At 43.9% G+C, this 20,747-nt stretch overlaps 1 protein-coding gene across 2 annotated transcripts in view; it reads left to right on the top strand.

Moving 5' to 3' along the window:
- The window catches only part of LOC125335239 (MLX interacting protein), a 45,528-nt gene that overhangs the window by 12,532 nt on the left and 12,249 nt on the right, over window positions 1–20,747 (top strand). The window contains exons 2-11 of one of the 2 annotated variants that reach the window (XM_048322712.1): window positions 10,771–10,877; window positions 11,198–11,283; window positions 12,521–12,610; window positions 12,875–12,916; window positions 13,969–14,140; window positions 15,034–15,123; window positions 15,714–15,805; window positions 15,904–16,567; window positions 19,440–19,561; window positions 20,274–20,460. In XM_048322712.1, the coding sequence (XP_048178669.1) occupies window positions 10,771–10,877; window positions 11,198–11,283; window positions 12,521–12,610; window positions 12,875–12,916; window positions 13,969–14,140; window positions 15,034–15,123; window positions 15,714–15,805; window positions 15,904–16,567; window positions 19,440–19,561; window positions 20,274–20,460 (1,652 nt within the window). The remainder of the gene's footprint in view (window positions 1–10,770; window positions 10,878–11,197; window positions 11,284–12,520; window positions 12,611–12,874; window positions 12,917–13,968; window positions 14,141–15,033; window positions 15,124–15,713; window positions 15,806–15,903; window positions 16,568–19,439; window positions 19,562–20,273; window positions 20,461–20,747) is intronic. The other variant, XM_048322713.1, reaches the window with a different exon arrangement.

Here is a 20,747-nt window from a genome sequence, read left to right as displayed (position 1 = left end):
TGAGAGGGGCTGGTTGTTGGGAGTTGGCAGGAACACCATAGGGACAAGCTTGTCCTGTTCTGGCCCTTCCCCAAGCACCTGCTCACCCACTGCTGGGACTGAGCATGGGGAAGGCTGGACCTGTGGCACCCTGGGTGGGTGTTCTTACAGCTCTTCCTAAGCAGGTGCCAAGTGCTGGAGTGAGCTACACAGTGTTTTAGTATCAGCTGGGAAAAAATTCCAGGCAGCATTTGGTCTCTGGAAGCTGCAGATAAGGCCAGAGTGTGTGGCTGTGGCTGCTCTCTGTGGTAGCAGCCCCGTTCTGTGCTGCTGCCTTCCCTCACAGGCTGCCTGGAGGTGCTGGGTATTCCAGGGTCTTGTGAAAGCACAGAGCCACTATGTTTGTGACTGGAATGAAGCTGTGATCTGAGTCATTCCTCCTGTGTGGAGGGGTAATCTGCAATCAAACCCCATGGGAACCAGAGGCATTCCTAAGTCCTGGTCTGTCTCTCATGCTGTGTGAAATTGTTAACCCTTAATGGAAACCATGGGATTAAATTGCACTTACTTACTTTATCAAATCGGCAAATGTTACTGAAGAGCACAGCTTAGCTCTGCAAGTAGATGCATAGAATTCTGCAATAAAAGTTAATTCATTATTGTTTCTAATAAAATTTTGGTCTGTGAAGGCTGTTGTTTAGGAACTCAGCGTGGATCCCATCTGTTTTTAGAATCCAGTCGTACAAGTAGAACCCTCAAATCTCCAGTAAAAATCTTAGCAGAGCTTAAGGAGACTAAAACTTTTATTAGCAGTTTTTATTAGCACATTAGTAGGCTTGGTGTCTGAGCTTGGCATGTGGTGATTATAGGCTGGGTGGATGTAGCAGGCTTTTGGAAATGGGGAGACAAATCCTAGGAAATTTAAGAGAGGTTGCTTCTCTCCAAAGCAATAAACATGTAAAAAGTGTTATTTACCTTTCACATGAGCATTCCCAAGGGACTGTCATGTCCCCAGGACAGGACTCTACAGAATGAAAGTTGAGGCTGGTTTTATGTGATTTTGGCACATAGGAAGAACACGGTTCAAAGAAAAGACTTGAGTGAGGGTCATTTAGTGAATTTGTTGTTGTTTTGCTTGTAGTAAGATTTGTGAAAGTGCTGATACTGTCACATGTTTTACTGGTGAAGTCACCACTTGCTTTGGGACATGAACCATCTCAGTCCATTAGAAAGTCAGTCCAGCTTTTAGCTGGTGCACAGGTGAATGGTATGAGAATTTCTGAACCATTTTGCTGCTTGATATTTAATCATGGTGGTTACTGGGAGCAAGGGAATGACTTTAAAGGGTATGATGCAGTAAAACAAGGTCTTTCTCTGACATTCACCACATATAGTAAGGTTGAATACTGCTTTATGAAGTTAACTACTATGAAACATTCATCAGTGCCCTGTGCTGTGCATAGTTACCATAACCATCATCATTATAAAGTCACAGACCCAACAATTCAGTGAGACTGGAGCCACTAAGGACAGGGATGATCTCTCCATCTGCGTGTGGGAACCTGGCACTGCCCTTGGCCTGTCCAATCCTAGACAGGCCACGAGAGCCATCTGGGAAAAGCGTGGTGAGGATTATGTGGCAGGAGCATTAGCTGCTTTCCTGCCAGCCCCGTGTCCCAATTAATTAAGGAAGGGTCACTCACACAGCCTTTCCTGCATTGCAGCAGACAAATCTTCACAGCTCCCATTTGACTGGTGACCCAGAAGTGAAAGTTTGTTTTCCAGTCTATGTTCTCTAAATGTTCAGCCTTTCTGGGAATCTGTGGTCTTGGATGGGTGGATCTTGGGGAATGTCACTGCTGTGTTTGAGATGTGGCTGCCTCCATGGCAGGACCATGCACAGGGCCATGGGATGTTCACCATGAATTGAAGGGCTGTTTTTGCTGAAGCATGGCCAAAGCACTTGTTTGCACACAGATCCAAGAAAGCTCTGAGTGGACACTTTTCCAGTGAGTTGTGCATGACCTTTTAGAGGCTTTTGTTTTTTTTTCTCTCCACATTCCAGGCTGTTTTATGTTAATTCTTGAAGGAGTTTTCTCCCTGCATCATCTTTCTATGGGATTTTGATTGATCTTTGAGTAGTTTCAGTAGTAACACAATGGTGCCTTTAGCCTGCTTCTGTCTCTTCTGTAGTTTCTGGTTCAGCTTTTATGTAAACTTTGAATAAACTGTGTGTGTTGTTGCAGTCTTGAGTCTGTAATAACTGAATTTGGGAATCAGCCTGGTGTTTTTCAAGCTGCAGGGAGCTGGCTGCAGACAGCTGGGATGAAAGCTTTGTGTCACAAGGGGAGAGCTGGGGGAGCATCTCTGCTTTTGCAAACCCTTAAGGCACTTTCAGAATAAGATCCCTGAAGTTTTGCAGTATATTTATAGGCTTGTAATGTTGTTCAGAGAATGTTACAGTATCCTCTGCACAAGAAGTGTTGGTTTCATGTTTCTCGAGCATGGTAAACAGCTCTGGGCTCTGGTGGTATGTATGTGTGCTGCTCAGAGAGCTGGGCTGATCTGCCATGCTGATAGGGTTTGTTTGGGTTTTTCAGAAGCTCCGTGTATGAAGAATCTTTTAAGTCCCAGATCATCACATCTTGATCAGTTCATTAATCTAGGCTGGGGCCTTAATGTTCAAAAAGATCCTGACACATTTATAGCTCTCCATACAACAGGGTCCTCACCAACAGCCATCCTTTTAAATGAAAATGGAGGTGTACTGCAAAACCCTATCAGTTCCTGATCATCTGTATTGGGAAACAGCTCTTGTAGTGAATATTGTGATTCTGAGAAGTTTGATGAAAAGCCAGTGGCAGAAATCAAGTCTTAGGAAGAAGTGGAAAATTTGAAGACATTGAAGTAAGTAGGATCACTTCCCTTTATACTGAAGCAGCTCTAAAAATGTCACTTCTTTCCACCATGCATGAGAGCACAGGAATCACTTCAAAAAGAAGGAAAACCAAATGTATTGACAAAGAACGAAAACCAAATGTACTGATCTGATGTGAAAAATGTAAACCTAATCCTTGCTAAAGCTTTCTCTTGCTGGTAGCATTTCTAGTGTGGGGTGTGTGGCCAGGATATGTTTGGCTGGTGTTCTGTCCTTGCTTTGCCACTGACACACTTTGTGCCCATGGGCAGCAGCTCTCCATCATGGCATTTCAGATTTAGGCAATGAAAGGGGTGGGATTCGCCTCTGAGCCTGGATCTCAGAGCACTGTGTCACTTCTGTGTCAGCCTCTTTTTCCATGATGAGGTTTCTGGTAGTTCTTTAAGAAGGTCCTGATTTTTGACAGTGGAAGTGTGTGGCATTTTATAAAGTGTTAATGTTTATAAAGCTACAAAGTATGTGACTTTTGTAAAGGGACAAAGTTAAGGACAGCAGGGATCAGGGAGAGGTTTCGGGAGGGTGAGTGGTGAGAGATGTGATGGTAAGGCCCATTTTCTCAGCCTTTTGGCTGACATATTAATGACATTACTTAAGCTTTTTTCTTTTCTTGCTGTTCCAGTTCTGTACTAAAGTGAGCCACTGTTGGACAAGTGTCTGAAAAGCAGGAACATTTCTAGAAATATCCTTTGATTTCTGACTGGAAATGAGAAACTGTCTAAATATTCTGAGTCTTTAAATAACCACTGGCTGAAGGACACTATAGCCTTCAAGTCTCTTTGATATTTGTACTGTTCTTTATGTTTGCCCAGTGCTCTTTTCACCCTTTCATAACCTGCATGAAACCTGCATCTGGCGAAGGCATTTCTCAGTGGTCTTCCCAGCTGCAGGTTGTGTGTGCAGCCTCCTCCTGCACAAGCTGACCTTGTCCATGTTGTGTTTGGCTAAAACTGCAGCATGAGGCTCCTTTCCCTGGTTGACACAATGATGGTGGTATGAAAAGCTGTCGGGTAGGTGTGATAATGCTCTCAAAACATGAGTTTTTCAGCTCTCCCTGTGGAGGCTGCCTTGGCACAACACCTGCCTGGTCATTCCTGAGTCCGGTGTAGACGAGGTTATCAGAGGAAGAGCCCAGGCACAGCAAACTTTCGTTTATGCAAATTAAGTTAAATTTCCAAGCTTAAAATAGCGTTGAATTTATAATATAAATAAATCAAAGTTTCTTGTGGATTTGTTGGGACAGGAGTATTTGCTTCTGGCACACAGCTGACCTTTCTACTTTCCTGTTCCATTTCAGGAGGTGCATACCTGAGCATGCCTGCGTGAAATCAGTCCAGATAACATGTTCCTTAGCAGGTGTTGCAATTCCAATTTGCCAGTGGCTAAATTTGATCTTCATTTTTATTTTTCTAACACTTCTTAATAGATAATGCTCATGACAGAGGAAAAATACTTCTCTGATCCAATATCTCTGTCTTCAAGATGGAAGTATTATTTTTAAAAGGAGATAAATCAAATAGTGAGGGGACGTTTTGGTTGTTTTAAAATGTTTGATTTAACTTCAGCACAAAGCTCCCTGCTGTCCTTTGTGGTCTGTGGGGAATAGAACATCCCTCCACAACGCTGAGCCTGCTACTGTGGGAGGATTTCAGGTAAGGAGGATGAACCAGGTAACCAAGCAAATGACCTGCCCTAAATCTGGCTTTTAAAATGAGCTCTGTCTGGGATTAGTATCCTCAGGCTGCAGCTGGGATTAACATTGTAGGCAGGAATAGTAAGATGCTAAAACGTGGTCTCCTCGCCAGTCCTACACACATTCACGCCGTGTAGAAATGTTTTGGTTTCTCTTGCATGCCCCTTTGCTCCAACACACAATGCATATAATCTGATTCTCTGAATGAACCTTTGTTTGGGGAAATACTGTTAGTTTTGGCTCTTGGAGAGCTGAGCTGACAGGCCCAACTCCCCAACAAAACAGATTGGAGATTAAAAAACAAACTAAAACCACGCCTTCAAAAAAAAATGCTGGGGAGGAGCCAGAAAGTTCCTTTTCTGTGTTGCTGGGAAAGCTAATCTATTTAGCTACTGTACTACCAAAGCAGATTTTTGTCCTGTTACTTAAGAGCCTTATTGCCATTACTTGTAATAAAAGTAAAATTCTTATCCTACCTCAAAAAATTGCATGATCATGTACAGGAAGGAACTGGGGGAAGGCACAGAGGAAGTGGGTTTTGAGGCTGGAGCTAATAAGGCAAAAAAGAGTTGTTTTAGCACAAGGGCAGTGGGAATCCGTTACCTAAACAGGAAAACACAGGACTTCTCTGTAGCTTGTTCCCGTAGACTGAATGGACAAAATTCAGATTTGAAACCAAAATAATTTGTTTACAACCATAGCACACTAGACTCCAGTGGTCTGTAGAAGTGATTCCTGCGGACACACAGACAGTAGCTGCTTTCCAGCCTATCTGCTGGGCTTGCTGGGAGTACATACTTGGGCAGCAGGACAGGCCTGTGGAATCTAAACCACAGCGCTTGGAGGTTTGTGTTTAAATTCCATCTACGATAGATCTTGGCCAGGTGCTCTCTGAGTGCAAGAGAAAAAATAACACCTCCTGAGCTAGGGAGCCAAATGTAGCCAGAGATTTTCCTTGTCCCTGCAATTCATGTCCTACTTCTAGCACTGTCACTCGCACACTTTGTAGCCATGGGCATGTAATTCACTCTTTCCTTACTTTAAGGAGGAGATCCTGCATTCCACCCTCAGAGGGTATTTTAAAGGTTTCTTACTTGGTGTAGCATTTAGTTCACTACAATCCCAAGATCACTTCCCAGCTAGAATTCCTGCTCAGCAACTTTTAAATGTCATGGTATGGAGAATGAACTTGGATTTTTCTGAATGGGAAAAGGGGATTTTTCAGGCTGATGTTTACAGCAAAATCCTCCCTATTGCCTTCTGTTAGAAAAGGATTTAAACATAAGGCTGTGGTACTGTTGTGAGCGTTTCTGAGGGAGATGAAAACTGGGCAACTGCAAGTTGAATCAGAAACAGCTGAATAAAGCATTTGAGCTGTGTAAAACCCAGAAGCTGTGCTGTACTATACCATATAGTTTCCATTTAGTCGACGTGTATTCGAACCACCTGTTAAGTGGAGGATATATGGAATTTATCTCAATATTTTAAAGTCTGCTTCTCTGCCCCTTCAGTGCTCTTTGTAGAAAACAGTTTCCTAAAATGCTGGTGTTTCTTAATGCTAGAAATTAATGAAGAATCCCCAAATTTCTTCTGGGTTTGCATACAGATAAGTGTCCCTTTCTGCCCAAATCCGGAGGGTGCTTGTGTCATGTGGTTTTATGCTGACTGAAGTCCATCTTAAAATCCTCTGATTAAGGGAGGAGAACAGGGAATTCTTCTGTTGTGAGTCATCTCAGAGCTTGATCGTGCTTCTACAGATGTTGGAAGGAGTTTCTCATTGAATTTATTAATTAATATTAGTGTTGTTTCAGTGCTAGGGAGAGCTACTGGTTTAAATTTTGCAGCATTGAATGGCATCTCACGTGTGTCTGTTAAGAAAGAAGGTAACCCCTTTGCCTTGTCTCTACTGAATCAAAAGCATCACTAAAATATCCTGCAAGATCATTAACTGAGTGTTATTAACCTGGAACGAAATGATGAGATTCTCAGAGGCAAAACTTTGCTTGTAATACTGTGGATACTGTCAGGGTACTGTTAGAATACAAAGCTGCTCCCTAATTACATTTCAGTTGATTGAAGAAAAAATTAGAAATCAAAGGTGTTGAAGGGAATTGGATCACACTCTCACAGTGGATATCTGTTTCTTGTACTTTGTTGCAAATTTTGTGATGTTTGAAGGTATCTAATTGTTTTAAAACACAGCTGCTTTCACTGGCATTTTACAAATGGAGAGCTGTGAGAGATCAGTGCTGTGTTACCTGTCTGCTTGCTTGGATCCCAGTTGCCTGAGGAGGTTTCTGAGCTGGGAAACAGCACGTAAAAAAACCTTGGGAATGGACTCCAGCCTCTCTTGGTGTATTGAGGACTTGTAGGTGAAAGTTGCAGCAAATGGAAGTGGCAGCCTCGGGTGGCTGCAGCCTCTCCTGTGACAGCCCGGCGACTCCTGCAAAGCACGCTGGGGCAACTGCGTCCAAGTGGATTTCCAGCTCTTTTGGCTGGTTTGCTGTGATCAAATCACTTGATGAGGGCATTTGGACTCAGGAGGTGGAGATTTCTGCATGGGAAACTGAGCTGAGCTGCTGGAATGCATTGCTAGTTACCTGTCAGATGGCTTTCAGCTGCTTTGCTATGCTATGTGTGATAGCGAGGAGAACGTGAAAGTCACCTCTTTCTCCGGCATTGCTTGCATGAGCTGAGCTTCTGGCGGCAGTGTTCCCTGCAGGATGCACCCTCCAGCCTGGCTCCTTGTGTTCCTCATCTTGGGCACCCTCTGTGCAGCACCAGCATTCCCACATGCTGTGGGTGCAGCTGTCCTGGCTTGTACAGTGCACTGTTGGGTCCCATTCTCCCTTGGGATGTTCTCCTGTTCCCCTGGTTGGAAGCAGCATCCCTGCAGAGCTGCAGCAGCTGTTGGAGAGGGGGCCAGGACCATGGGTGTGCTGTTGGGCTGTACTGCAGGTACACAGTGACTTGTTGGGAAGTTGCTCCACATTTGCTCTAGGAGTTGGCGTGGTCTTACAGAACTGGCAGGAGCAGCAGCCAGATGGTGTCTCCAGTTGTTTGGGTTTTTTTCTTTTTTCCCCTGTTGTTTTGCTGCTTTAAAATCCGAAGCCTGCTTTCAGTTAGGCAGCTGCTCTCAGTCACAGTGTTCAAAGTAATTGACTGTCCATTGACTTTGGAATTTGGAATAGTGTCTAAATATTGTTGTCAGTTTCATGCTGATTCCTCTCCACTGAGGCTGAAGTCGTTTCACTTCTGACCTCAAGCTGGACTTGTGTTTTGCTCCCATGGGAACTAAAAATAATAATTATTTTAAGAATAGGTTCTTAATCACTTCCTTCTTTTGATGTACTAGTCTTGTTTAGCATTTTCTAAGAATGTAATTGAAAATATTTTAAACTGTTTGTGTTTTAATTCCAGTTTTAATTAGCTCTTTGAAGATGCAAGGAGTGTACCAGACTTGATTACAGTTCCTTTTAGTCTTTTTATAGAAAAGCATTTGCTCTTGTTATTCTGAGTGCAGATAATTAGAGTTTTGTTGCTTTGGCAAACTGTCGAGTCACACAGAAGAGATGAACATTAAGTTGACAGATTTCTTACTCAAAGGCATGTGGGCACTTTGTCAGTGCTGGTGATGCATCAGCACGGTAATCTCCTGTCTCCAAACTGTTAATGTACAGATGAGAAACAGGAAAAGATGTGCTTTAGTCTGGGTTTAGAAGGAAAGATAAGGTGTGCGGTGGTTCTGAGGCAGAGCTGGCTGTGCAGTGAACGCTGAAGGTGTTGGGACAGTTTGCAGTGATGGGAGATCCACCCTCTGCCCTGACACGTGGGCTGGGTAACAGTGAGATAAAATAGTTGGAGATCTTTCCATAAACTAAAAGTCTTGAAATTTAGAAGTGGAGTTTTGGGAGATGTATTTCAAAAAGTGGCATATGAATGCACCACTGAAAAGAAGTAATCCAGAAGGATTTCCTAAATGACTGTGACCATACAGATCTGATTGTACTGAGTGTCTTAGAGCCCAGTGACAGAGAAAAGAGAGCAAAATACATTAACAGTGAGTTTTCTATTCCTTGCTAATAGTTGACATGGTTTGCTCTCACTCCCAGTCAGTGAAGTTGCTTGCTCCAGCAAGTCTGCTTGTCTTGGGAGTGCTGATGTTCTATTTCATATACCAAATTTTGTTTATACTTTTATTTTTTATCAAGCACCAGCATCCCAAAGGCCACAGCAGAGCCTTGTAGCATAGCCCAGTGTACAGCCTACACCCCAAAGGGGAAGCTGGGCATGGACAGGGCTCACAACTTGGTCATATACCTGTTCTCTTGCTGCTGGGAATGATCCTTTTAGTGTGGTTCATACCTGGTCTCTTCATCTGCTTCGTTGTGCATACAAGAGCATTGCAGTTTATTTTTAAAGAGGACAAGGAGGAAAAAAAAAATTTTCGCAGTCGGGCAACAACTCACCTGCTGGTGCATTGCTACAACCTGTTGCCACAACTGACATTTTATATAGTAGTAAAATTGAAAGAGCAGAGCTGGTTTTCTTCACCTGTCACTTGGCTGAAGTCTGGCATTTGCTTCTCTGCTACTGTCAGAGTTGTGGGAATACTGGAGTGTGACGGGAGTTGTGGTGTCAGCAAGGGAGGAAAGAAATGGTGAACCAAATATGTGAAAAAATGTTCATTTAATATCCTGTTACTGGCAGCTCTGGCATTCTGGTTGCTTTTGTTTAGGCTGAGAACTTTTTACTTGTTTATAGTATTGCAAGTTTTATTAAAAGATATCTTTAAGAAGAGCTGCTGTTGGGAGGTTTCCCAGACCAAATAGGAAACTGGGAATCATCACTTCTCCAGCCTCAGGCTCTATACATGGGCTTTGGTGAGCTAAGAGAAGTGCCTGGCACTTCTGTAGGATGTGCTTCCTATTTGCACAGCAATTTTAGAGCTTAAATGTGAAATGGGCTTTTAAGGATAAATAATTCCTCTCTGAGTTAATTTGTACTGAATGTGTGAGGCAAATTGACTGGTGGGGCACTGTCTGTGCTGGTACATCTCCACTGCCACTGCAGTTCATGGCAGGGACCATTCCAGACTGACCACGTGCTCAAGGATCTCTTCTGAGAGGGCATAGAGTTTGTAGGTGACATTGCTCCTGTTGCTCCTTCTTGTTGTGCCTCTTGACCTGATGCTTGTAGTGTGCCAAGGTGACCCTGTTTCCTTTGTTGTTGTATGGGTTCCAGTTGGTACTGCTGGTCCAGTTCCCTCATAGCAAGGTTGCACAAGCAGCAGCTGAGAAGATGTGGGGCTAAAACTCCCAAAAACAGGAGGGAGAACCTGGGATAGGCACAGTTCCCATACTTTAATCTCCAGCTTGAAATTTACTGTGTTATGAGTATTTCCTACTTCCTCTGCCCCGTCAATAGTATGGATTAATGATTCATAAAGGTGTGTTTTAAGGGCTGGGTAGTTTGTGTTTATACAGTGTTTACTGGAATCCCTGCTGCTTCTTCCTTTTTCCTTCCATTTCCCTTCCACCTCCCAGGATCAGCCATTTTTTTTTCCGGCCTTGCCTTTCCTTGGAGAAAAGTTACTCTTTCTAGCCTGTTGGTACTCCTTTGTGCCCAGCTCTGATTACCAGCAGTGTAGAATTGGTGGGTTGTGGTTTTTTGTGGGCCAGAACTGGCATTTCATTCTTCCTTCCCAGTGTTACAAGCCTGGAAAAATCAAATGGAACTGTAAGAATGGACTTCAAAAGGTCCAAGCCACAACTATATGTGACCAAACAATGCAGAAGCCTCTTAATTTTGAGTGATCTTGTTCCCAGTTGGTGGAAGCTCATAGGAGGGGATTTGAAAAGGTGTGATACTGGCAAAGAGAAAAGTGTGGGTGAAATGAATTGAATTCCTGCTGATATCTGTGAGACCAGTTGTGACAGTTTTTAGTTCTCATGGATGAGAACATGGAGGAGTCTTGAAGACTGGGTTCATCTGTGGCTCCTGGCTCAGTGAGCTGTGGAAAAAGCAGAAGTTGTGACTGGCCAAGTGTGGCTTGTTGTTGTTTTATCTGTTGACAGTTTGGCTGTTACAGGGGGATGCTTTGCCTTGAAAGGAAGGAGAGAAAAACTGAAAGCAGAATGATTCGTTGTCTGTTTTGTTGCAGCGGAAGGTTGGTTTCACCAAAATGGAAAAATTTTAAGGGATTGAAGCTTCAGTGGAGAGATAAAATCCGTCTCAATAACGCCATCTGGAGGGCCTGGTACATGCAGTGTAAGTACCGCGCTGGGGGCGGGTCTTTCGTGAGACATCGGTGAGAACAAGAGAATTGAAATTACCGTCTAGTGAAAAGCTCAGGAATCTGCTCAAGGCCTGACGTTTCAGAGCCAGTGCCATTGGATCAGGGCTTTCCTAGATGTGCCTGCACTGGGGATGTGCTGAGTGCTCCCAGCACAGCCCAAGATCTCCCTGTTTCTGTTGTTTATCGGGAAGGAATCCTGGCTAGACCCGCTGTCACACCTTGCCACCGAAGTGACAGAGCTCTCTGCCGGCCCTGCACATGCTCAGCAGTTGCATTTTTGCTGTTGTTTCAGACCTGGAGAAGCGCAAGAACCCCGTGTGCCACTTTGTGACCCCACTGGACGGCTCCGTGGACGTCGATGAGCACCGTCGGCCAGAGGTGTGTGAAACCCCAGGAACAGGCTCTGGAGTTTGTAACAGGATTTTGGGTCTGCTGGAAACAAGGGCAGCATAGCCAATCTGTGCTCTGTTTTTATTTAGAAGGAACCATTAAAACCAGAGTGAACCTGGTTTTGTGAGTTCATCACATTAAGATGATCAAGGTGCAACCAGAAGGACATTTGTTATCTGTGTAACTTATGTTAATGTTGTAGTTTAATGAATCATAAGTCATAGAAGTGCTATTTGAATAGTTAAGATTTTGACAGCCACTTCTGATTGGAAGTTGGTGGGAAATCAGAGTGATGACTGTTTTCAGGACTGAATCTAAGTGACCTTGGGAGAGTTTTCTGTATTTTGTGTAATTGGCAAGGTGTGGTTTCAAGAGAACAAGTAATTTCTTTTTCTGTGTCAAGGTAGTTTCGCAGACAGAGCAAATATGAATTTGTGTTCTTTCATTTTTGTGCTCCTGTGAACATAAATGAAAACTAACATCTGCCCTCTGGCTCCTTGCAGAAAACCAGTGAGGCCCTTGATGTGGCAATATGTGACTCTCTCTATACTGCATAACTCTAGAATAATTTATAACTCAAAGGAGTTCCAGATGAGTTTGTGGAAATGTCTCAGGTTTTTGAAAGAACAGTGTTGATGTTTGTGTTGAAAGTGACCCTCGAACACAAAGTTAAGGCTCTCATTAGTCTGCTCTCCCCAACTTACACACTGCTCTCTGTGATACATTGAAGACCCATATTGTCTGATCCTTTTGTTGCCATCAGTGTGTGGCCTGCAAGGTTCTCCCTGAGCTGGACATCAGATTTCTATTGCTTTGTGTCATTCATAGCAGCTTTTGCTTATGTGTGTGTCTGTGCATGTGACCTTGTGAAATTCACAGGATATTGTGTGCTTTATATGTTATATTTCAGTAAATTAATTTTAAAGGGAGTTTTTTTGCCATTTCTTAACTCTTGGTTATGGTTGAGCTGCTGTGGGAGATGCTGACAGTGCAGTCAGATGTCATCTCGTGTTTGGTTTTTGTGGGAAAGATGAAGTTAGTACTGTCAGATTTGCTCTGTGATAGCTGAACTCTGGGACAGTGTGGGCTGCTGATACATGAGCTCAAACAGAATTAGCATGCTTTCTTTTGCATTTTTTATGCCTGAATATTTGCTTGGAAATGTATTGAATATTCAGCTCTTATGTGATTCCGTGTAATTCATGGTATGTGTTTGTGTTCTCAGGCCATTGCAACAGAAGGGAAATACTGGAAACGAAGAATTGAAATAGTCATCAGGGAATACCACAAGTGGAGAACGTACTTCAAGAAAAGGGTCTGTTGGTAGTTTACTTGAGCTTGATCAGTATGTTGTTGCTTTTTGAGTTTTTCTATTGCTTTTTCTGGCATGCAAGAGTACTTAAAACAGATGATAAGCTGGTACAGACGTGCTCATTGGATTAGTTCCACTTAAATAAAAATTGTTGTGCTGGGACTGATTGTGCATGATTGGGTCTTAAAAGTTTTGCAAATCAGGTCTTCTACTGGCACATACAGGACCTATTCTGACTTTACCATCTCTTCTGTTCTCCTTTTGCAGTTACAGAAACATAAAGATGAAGATCTTTCAAGTTTGGTCAGGGTAGGTAACACCACTGAGAAGTGGCAGCATTTATGCTTGTAGAACCCGCAGTAGATAACAAAGCTGTAACATGCAGTAGCTTGCTTTGATTAAAATCTAAAGACAAGCATCTTGCTTAAGCCTTAATTAAGGTTAGACACCTTAATGCTCTGTGCCTTAGAGAGCAATGTAAGATTTGTAGCTTAAATTGGATGGAGGAGAGGTTGAATGTAAAGCGCTGTGACAGATGAAATGGGAATCAGCATTGCATACCCAGAGAGATCAATCTCTTTGAGGGCTGGCACATGATTTCATCTTGTTACTGAGTTGTAACTGGCACTGCTGCCTTGCTTGTTTAACTGGATCTGTGAAGATGTGTGAGCTACATGTTGCAGATCTTCCTGCTGTGCCCTCAGCTGAGGCAGATAATATGCCAGGATCCTAAAAAAGGACAAAATGGTTGAACAAACAGTGGTATCGCCATTTAGTATGTCCCCTTAAGCTATCAAACCTACTTTGGGTGTATAAACTGATGATCAGAAGCGCTGTTCTGTTGTTTTTGCAAGGCAGTGCAGTTTAACTCAGCCTGTAGTGAGGGATGAGTAAGCCAAGTCACATTATGTTGTATTTTTCATGGGCAAAAAGTGTCTTGTGCAAACTCGGAGTACAATTACACTTCACTTCAGAATTTCAGATACATCTCACAAGACCGGAGTTGTTTGCATTCTGGCTATTCATGTTGGTTTTAATCTTTATTCAAACCAAGGGATTGTTAAACTAGGTGCAAAAATACTTGTGTAATCAATCAAACAAGGAAGTATTGTTATTTGTCTTACATCCTCTAGTCAACATCTGGGTTTTGGACAAAAACCTTTCCCAGAATGTTGTGGTATTTCAGTGAGCTGAAGTTGTTGGTGTATCAGAAGCACCACTGATGTGTTTCAGTCCATTTAATGGCTCCTCAAAGAGAGGTTCTTTAAAAATGTGAAAAATGAGGGCTGCTTTCATAGATCTGCACCAGACTGCTTTGGCATTGTCTAGGCAGCCTGACCTCTCTTCCTTTGCTTTGACAGGATGATGATGTGGTTCTCTGGCAAAAAAGAAGGTATGGCAGAGAAACCCCTGTCCCTATGGAGGAAGGCAGCCTCTTGGATGCAGACATGCTCATGTCCGAGTTCACCGACACCCTGTTCTCCACTCTGTCTTCACATCAGCTGGTTTCCTGGCCAAATTCCAGGGACATAGGTATTTGTTGGCTGTAACTATGTTGCAGTGAGAACCCCTACAAAAACTCTGGTTTGTTGCTTTGCTGCTCTTGTAGCCTTGCCTAAGAAATCTATCTTATATTGCTGATACAGATAAAAACAGATCAGGGAGCGTGGCTGTCTTATGATTCTGTAGGTTACGGAATCCCAATTAATGATCCAAATTTAATTTCTATCTTAGCTTCTTAGGTGCTGCTCCCAGCTTTGCCCCCCTAATGTTGCTCTGAAGAGCAGTATTTACTTTATCAGTGGTGAAGGCATTGTGATTTATCTCAAAGCATAGTTGTGTGTGTATTTTTAAGGGAGTGCCTGTGTATTTTTGTTTGTCCAGTACAGCCAGTGCCAAGTCGCATCTGTACAAACAATCCCAAGAGCTGTTCAGCTCTGTCTGGAGGCTCTGACTGTCTGATGGGACGGCACACGTCCACTGTGCACCATCCTTGCTGCATGGATGTCTGAGCAACTCCAGAGCAGCCATGGTTTACATGAATTGTACTCAAGGCAAATTAAAGGATGGTGGTTTACTTTACAATACTCTGCTGTGAGCTGCGGTGGGTCAGGCTGTGCTTCCCAGCGAGGCTGTGTGTGTAGTGCAGGAGGTTTGGGAGCAGGAGACGTCCGAGCTTGGCAATCCCAGATGTCAGAGCCTTCAGGTTGCACCCCTTCCATTTTATTAGCTGAAAGTTTCATTCCTCAATGGCTTTGAATTCTGGACTGTGCTGTAGCTCTGAAGAGAAGCAGATGCTCAGTTCCTTTCAGCAGCAGTTTTTCTGTAACATCTCTGCCAAGCCTGGCTGTGGAGTGTTTTAATCCTACTGCTGTTATTATGTCAGTGATGTGAAGCTAATCTAATCCATCTCCTGAATTTTGCAGGACACTTAGGAAATGCTGATATGATTCAACCAGGGCTTATTCCTCTCCAGCCAAATTTTGATTTTATGGATACTTTTGAGCCTTTTCAGGGTAAGAATCATATGTAGAGTTCATTAATTTCTTAAATATTGCTGTGATTTTGAACTAGGTCTTAAAATAAGTTTAAGTGTTACAGATAGCTAAGGTTTCCTCATTTCACACTTCTTACTGATGAAGACATTTAATATTTTGTTTGTCTTTGAATGTTTTATGGCACTGTCAAGAATTCCATATGACATTAAACCACTGCTGACAACTTTGATGGTTATGGCTCTTCATGGAAGTAAAGAGTCATACATCTGTTTGCTAGCTCTGCAAGCAGTCTGCATCAGATAACTGTACTTTGTGGGACTGCACTGAGGATCAGTTCTTGGCTGTCTGTGTGTAGATGAAACTTAAACAGGATTAATTTTTGCAGTGTCCCAGTTTGCATCAAAGTTGATGAAGTCAATCCCAAAGAGATCAGTTCCTCTGGGAGACAGCAATTTATTGCTCAGTCAACAGCAGTTGTATGAAGCAAAAATCTCATGGTTTCATTATTTGCTAAATAATTCTGATATTCCTGTGAATTTTAGGATCTAGCAATGCTGTACCTTGAGTATGGAAAGTAGAAAATTTATAAGTGACTGTTCATGTTTCAGAATTATTCACGCCCAGTCGCTCCAGTAATTATTTCCCTTCTGTGTCTGCTGTCAGCTCAGCTACCACAGACAGCAACAGCCACTCTTCCCAGGTAAGAGAGGTTTAAAACAGAAGGCTCTGACATGAGCCATGTCCTTCTCAGGAGGAGTTCAGACATGTCTGAATCAGTGATGTTTCCTTGTCTCTCAGTCTCCTGTCCTGCCGTCGGGTTCATTGCCCAGCACGCTTCCAGCAGGGAACATCAGTGATGGACTGATTCCTTCCTCAGTACCTGCTCCTGTCATTCCTGACGTCGTTGCAGACCAGTGCTCCAGCATTAGAAGCGAGGAATCTTTCATCCAGCCAGCAGACTTCCCTCCCGACTCGTCTCTCAGCGGGCCACAAACTTTTATGTCAGTGTTCCCGACGTCCCTGCCACTGCTGCAACCCACGAGTGCCCAGCACCAGTCCCCGCTGCCCGTGGTGCCGCTGAGCTCCAGCCTGAGCCCTGCGCCCGCCGCCTTCGCTGCTCCAGAAACGCCCAAGTTCGGCCTCTGTGAATCCACGGTCATCACTCACACGGCTTCTGCCACGCTGACCCACAACGCCCCTGCCACCACCTTCAGCCAGAGCCAGAGCGTGGTCCTGGCCACGCAGCAGCCGGGGGCAGGAGTGCCTTGTAACCTGGCCTTCCAGACTGCTGTTGTGCAGGGGCAGCCCCGGCCGCAGGTGCAGTCCCAGCTGACATTTGCACTCCCCAAACCTGTTCCTCTGGCCAGTGCTGGGACAAGGCCCAAACAGTCACAAAAAATAGTGCCTGCTCCGAAGCTTGAAACAGTGTCCTTATTGGTAAAGAATGCCTTCATCACCCCAGGTGAGGAGCACTGTGGAGGGATGTTTTCCTTTTCGGAGTGGGACTAGCAGGAGGAAAAGACCTTCTTGCTTTTCTTGCTTTACGTAATAAGTTAAAATAGAGCTTTCTGAGGGTGTCTGCAGAACCCCTGAATCCACTGGTTGAATGCAGTGGCTGCACTGTTCAGTGGGATGCTCCAGGCTGCTGCAAGGATTGGAAGCAGTTTGGTTGAGTGTGAAAAGCTGACCTCCAGAAGGGGGTCTCTCCATGTAACATCTGTGATGGCCTGCGTAGCTGCATCAGCTGTGCTCCTGCCCCATAGAAACCTTGGATTTAGGTGTGATGCTGTTGTGATTAACTGCCCCTCAGAGCATTCAGCCACAGTGGAGGAGGAAGTAGTAGGGAGAGAGTGTTACCTTCCCCTAGGAGAGGAGAGAAAGAGATCTCCTGAGGGAGCTAGAGATCTTTGTCTCAAGCAGTCTAGAGACCCCTGAGAAGCTTTAAGTCAGGAGTGGGTTTCAGGTCGGGATAGGAATACCTGGGACCTCCACACTGGGTGGGATTTGGAGCCACTGGTGCTGCACAAGGCAAAGAATAACAAGATGAGGAGGGAGAATTTTGCTTGAGGTGGTCCTTGTAGGAAAGCTCAAGGCTGGACAGGACAGGCAGCATGCTTTTCTTAGGATTATTGCAGGCTGTTTTTAGACTTGTGCTGGCTGGGAACCAAGTGACTTCAGCCACTTGAAATGTGCAACAATAATTCAAGAAAAAGCCTGCCTGGAGGAGTACTGTTAAACAGGCTTTACTAGGGAGTAGGTGTGTCTGCCAGGGCCTGATAGTGAGGTTACTCACCAAAAAGAAGAATCACTGTTGAGAAGAACAGATGCAAGATCTAATTTTATGATGTCACTGGGATCAGTTTGGTCCATGATTAATAGCACGAGGGTGTTAATGGCAGTGTTCCTATCTATTGTGTCTTATAAACCAACAGTCCATGTACCTTCAGCAGTCGAGACATGCATTTCTCACCTAGTAAAGATTGTAGGCAACTCATTTTCAGAAAGCCTTTACTCCTACTTTCTCAGTGCTTCCTGGGTTGTTCCTCACCCCATATATTACTTTCCCAATGCTCCACCGTTTACTTCTAGAGCATCGCAACCAGTGGCTTTGTTTCTCATCTAGATTAGTGGCATGTGTTTGGGGATCATGGTGTTCTTAAACTACTGGGAGGTCAAGCTCAGGGGACAAATCCAAGAATTTATATAAATACTGGAGCTTTATTTTTGGCAATAGAATAAACATTAGTACTTGTAACCAAGGCATTTATGCCTGTCATTTGTGTTCGGGACAAACAAATCATTTCCAGACTATAAAGCAAATTACATTATATCTTGGGTTAGAACTGCTTGGTGGTATAAGGACTTAAAAACCTGTACAGATTGTCTCATCAGGTGCAAGACTTCACTGCTATCACCACTTCAGGATAAATGTGCTGATTTTGAGAGGAAAGTCTGGAAAAGATGCATGTGTAGAACAGAAACATGAATCATGTAAAGTGACTTCTAAATATTGTTGCTGGTTGTTGCAGCTCCCCAAGTGTGGAAGTCAGAAAGGCCAAGCCTGTGTAGCAGCACAATGCACTGGTGAGAGTAGGCTCTTGAGCTCAATAGAGATGTCATAAGTCCAGCTGAACCACAGTGAACAGTGGAAGGGTTGTGATTCCAGCTTTAGATGTGGAATGCTCAAAGAATGAACTCCCTGTGTCAGTGACAGAGCTCTCCTCCAGACAGACCCACGCAAGGGCTGGCGCAAGGTTTGTGCAATCCACGGTCCTCTCTTATGGAGGCTCTGCAGAAACTCCAGTTGAGTCAAAACACAGTTATCAGTCACAGGTGACACTGTCAGGGAGGGGACGTTGGATAACCCTGCACTGTCTCCCTGTCCTGCTCTGTGTGCATCCTTCAGAACCCTGATGCTGACCTGCAGAGGGGTGGCTCAGCAGGGACTGAGCTGTGCTGACACTGCTCCTGCATCATGACTTTATTTGTACAAAGGAGAGCTGAACCAATACAGCCAAGAGAGAAGCCAAATATGTTTGGTTCAGTTTTATCAAAACCCAGACAGAAGTTGTGTCTTTGCCTGATTCTTCCCTTAGTATAGGATGGTCAGTCATGTTCTGTCTAGACTGGGCAAGAACTGCTTCAACATGAATTCTGTGTTAGTACCTGCACATCTGCATTGGTTATATGGAGATCTTCACAGATTCATGTGGAGACATTTGCTGCTGTTCAGAATTACCTCTAGCTGTCTAAGCACTGCAGAACTCCAGGATCTTTAGCATATTTTCTGGAATTTTGATGCTGATTCCCAATCACATTTGGTTGTCTTGTGGTCGTGTGTCATCTAAAGCAACTGTAAAACTAGATAGTGGAAGAAGCTGCTGGATGAAGTGCTGAGGGAAAGGATTTAAGAGAAATATACAAGGAAGCATGAAGTATTGAGTCATTGACCCTTCCTGAATCAGCAGAGCAAGTCTGAGATCCCAAAGTGTGGATGAGAGAGGAGAGCTGAGGATGGCCATCCTCCTGTCAAACCCAGCTCTGATAGAATGAAGACACTTTGCGTCTCACTGAATTACTACATACCTCTGTAAATTCACCTTGAAACAGTGATGCTAGAAAACTCAGAAATAGCTGGAGTGTTGAAGTCCTTTGTACTGGATTAAGGGGGTTGAGATTATTGGAAGACTGGTGACATTTTATACTGCAGTGAAATAGTACCAAATAGATGCCCATTGATCCACCCCCCTGTTTAATGACAAGTTATTCATACCAAATAATCTCCAGCTTTTGTTTTGTCTCATTAACTATTCTAACTGAATTGTGTTCTTCAGCTGCCTTTCAGGGACAGTCCAGAGCTGTGATTGTAACTCCAGCACCTTTAAAAAGAGAGGGGATTTTGACGCCAGCCACGTCTCAGTCTAATGTTGCAATTGCACCAGCTGGAATTGTCAGAGTAAGGAGAAGAAAAAAAATTATATATTTGTTTTCTAGGCCTGTTACTTGCAAGTAGTGAGAGCCATAATGTGCTGAGGAGGGTAATGAGTCCACTAAATCATCTGTTACCCAACGTATGCATTTGTGCATTCAGCATTATGTTTGCTTATTTTTAATGTAGTCACTTTATGGGCCTGGAAGCATTTTATAGTCTTGACAGACTCTGTCTCACACAACAGCAAGATTCCAAGGAGGCCTGTATTCACAGTGCTGTGGATGGGATGGCTTGTGCTTTAACTGTGCAGAAGCCCAGGGAGCTCACCTTTCCACTGCCATATTGGAAAACATGCCTTGGGTATGTGAGTGGGTTTCCCCAATATGTTGTGTGCAGGAAGATGGAGATAGATTTTAGTATATTATGCTGTTGATGTGTTGTAATACTGCTTTAAGTTATGAAAGGATACTGGTCTCCTGCCAGAAGCCTGACTTTGGTGCCTGCCAATTCCTTATATATTAGCCCTTGTTTCATGTCATCAGATTGTTAATCATGTCTTAATTTGCTACTTTTAGTGAAAGGCAAGGTAACAAATCTCTCTCTCTCTTTCTCTTTCTTACTCTCTCTCCTCCCACTTTCTCCTTTCTCTCATCCCTTCTCTCCCTCTGCCCCCACACTGCCCCTCCTGCTCTCTCTTTCTCTGTTTTCCTCTGTGCTATTTCTGTGCTGTTCCCAGGCTCCCGGGGTGACGGAGTTCCGTAGTAACATTCTGGTTGGTCCAGCACAGCGAGCACCAAGTAGTCAACAAAGCCAGTCCACAGTCTCACATCTCTTCCCTCCTAGTGTAGTCCAGGATGTGTTGGTGAAAGGAGAGCACATCCCTTCCCACTGCAGCAGTTCACAAGTTCCCTCACCTACACCTAGTAAGTTAGAAAGCTGTAAGCATTCTCCCCCCTGCACATGGAAGTGTGTTTCTGTTGGGTAGGCAGGATGTAAATGGGCCTTGAGGATACCTTGATAATTTTTGAAGGAAAAGCTTTTCAGGCCCTTCTACCCCACAGCTTCAGTTGCATCCAGTAGTTCGCAATTTTTGTCTTAAATGACTGTGCAGTGTCCCCAGAAACTGTGATTTTGTGCTTCCTGTAAGTGGCTCCTTTCTAAAAGGATGTGCTGTCCAAGAAATGAAAGACATCTGTGTAGGAAGTGCTGA

The sequence above is a fragment of the Corvus hawaiiensis genome, chromosome 18, assembly GCF_020740725.1.
Source record: "Corvus hawaiiensis isolate bCorHaw1 chromosome 18, bCorHaw1.pri.cur, whole genome shotgun sequence".
Classification (NCBI taxonomy): domain Eukaryota; kingdom Metazoa; phylum Chordata; class Aves; order Passeriformes; family Corvidae; genus Corvus; species Corvus hawaiiensis.
Note: the sequence above shows the minus strand (reverse complement) of the source record. Positions and strands in the feature narration are given on the sequence as shown.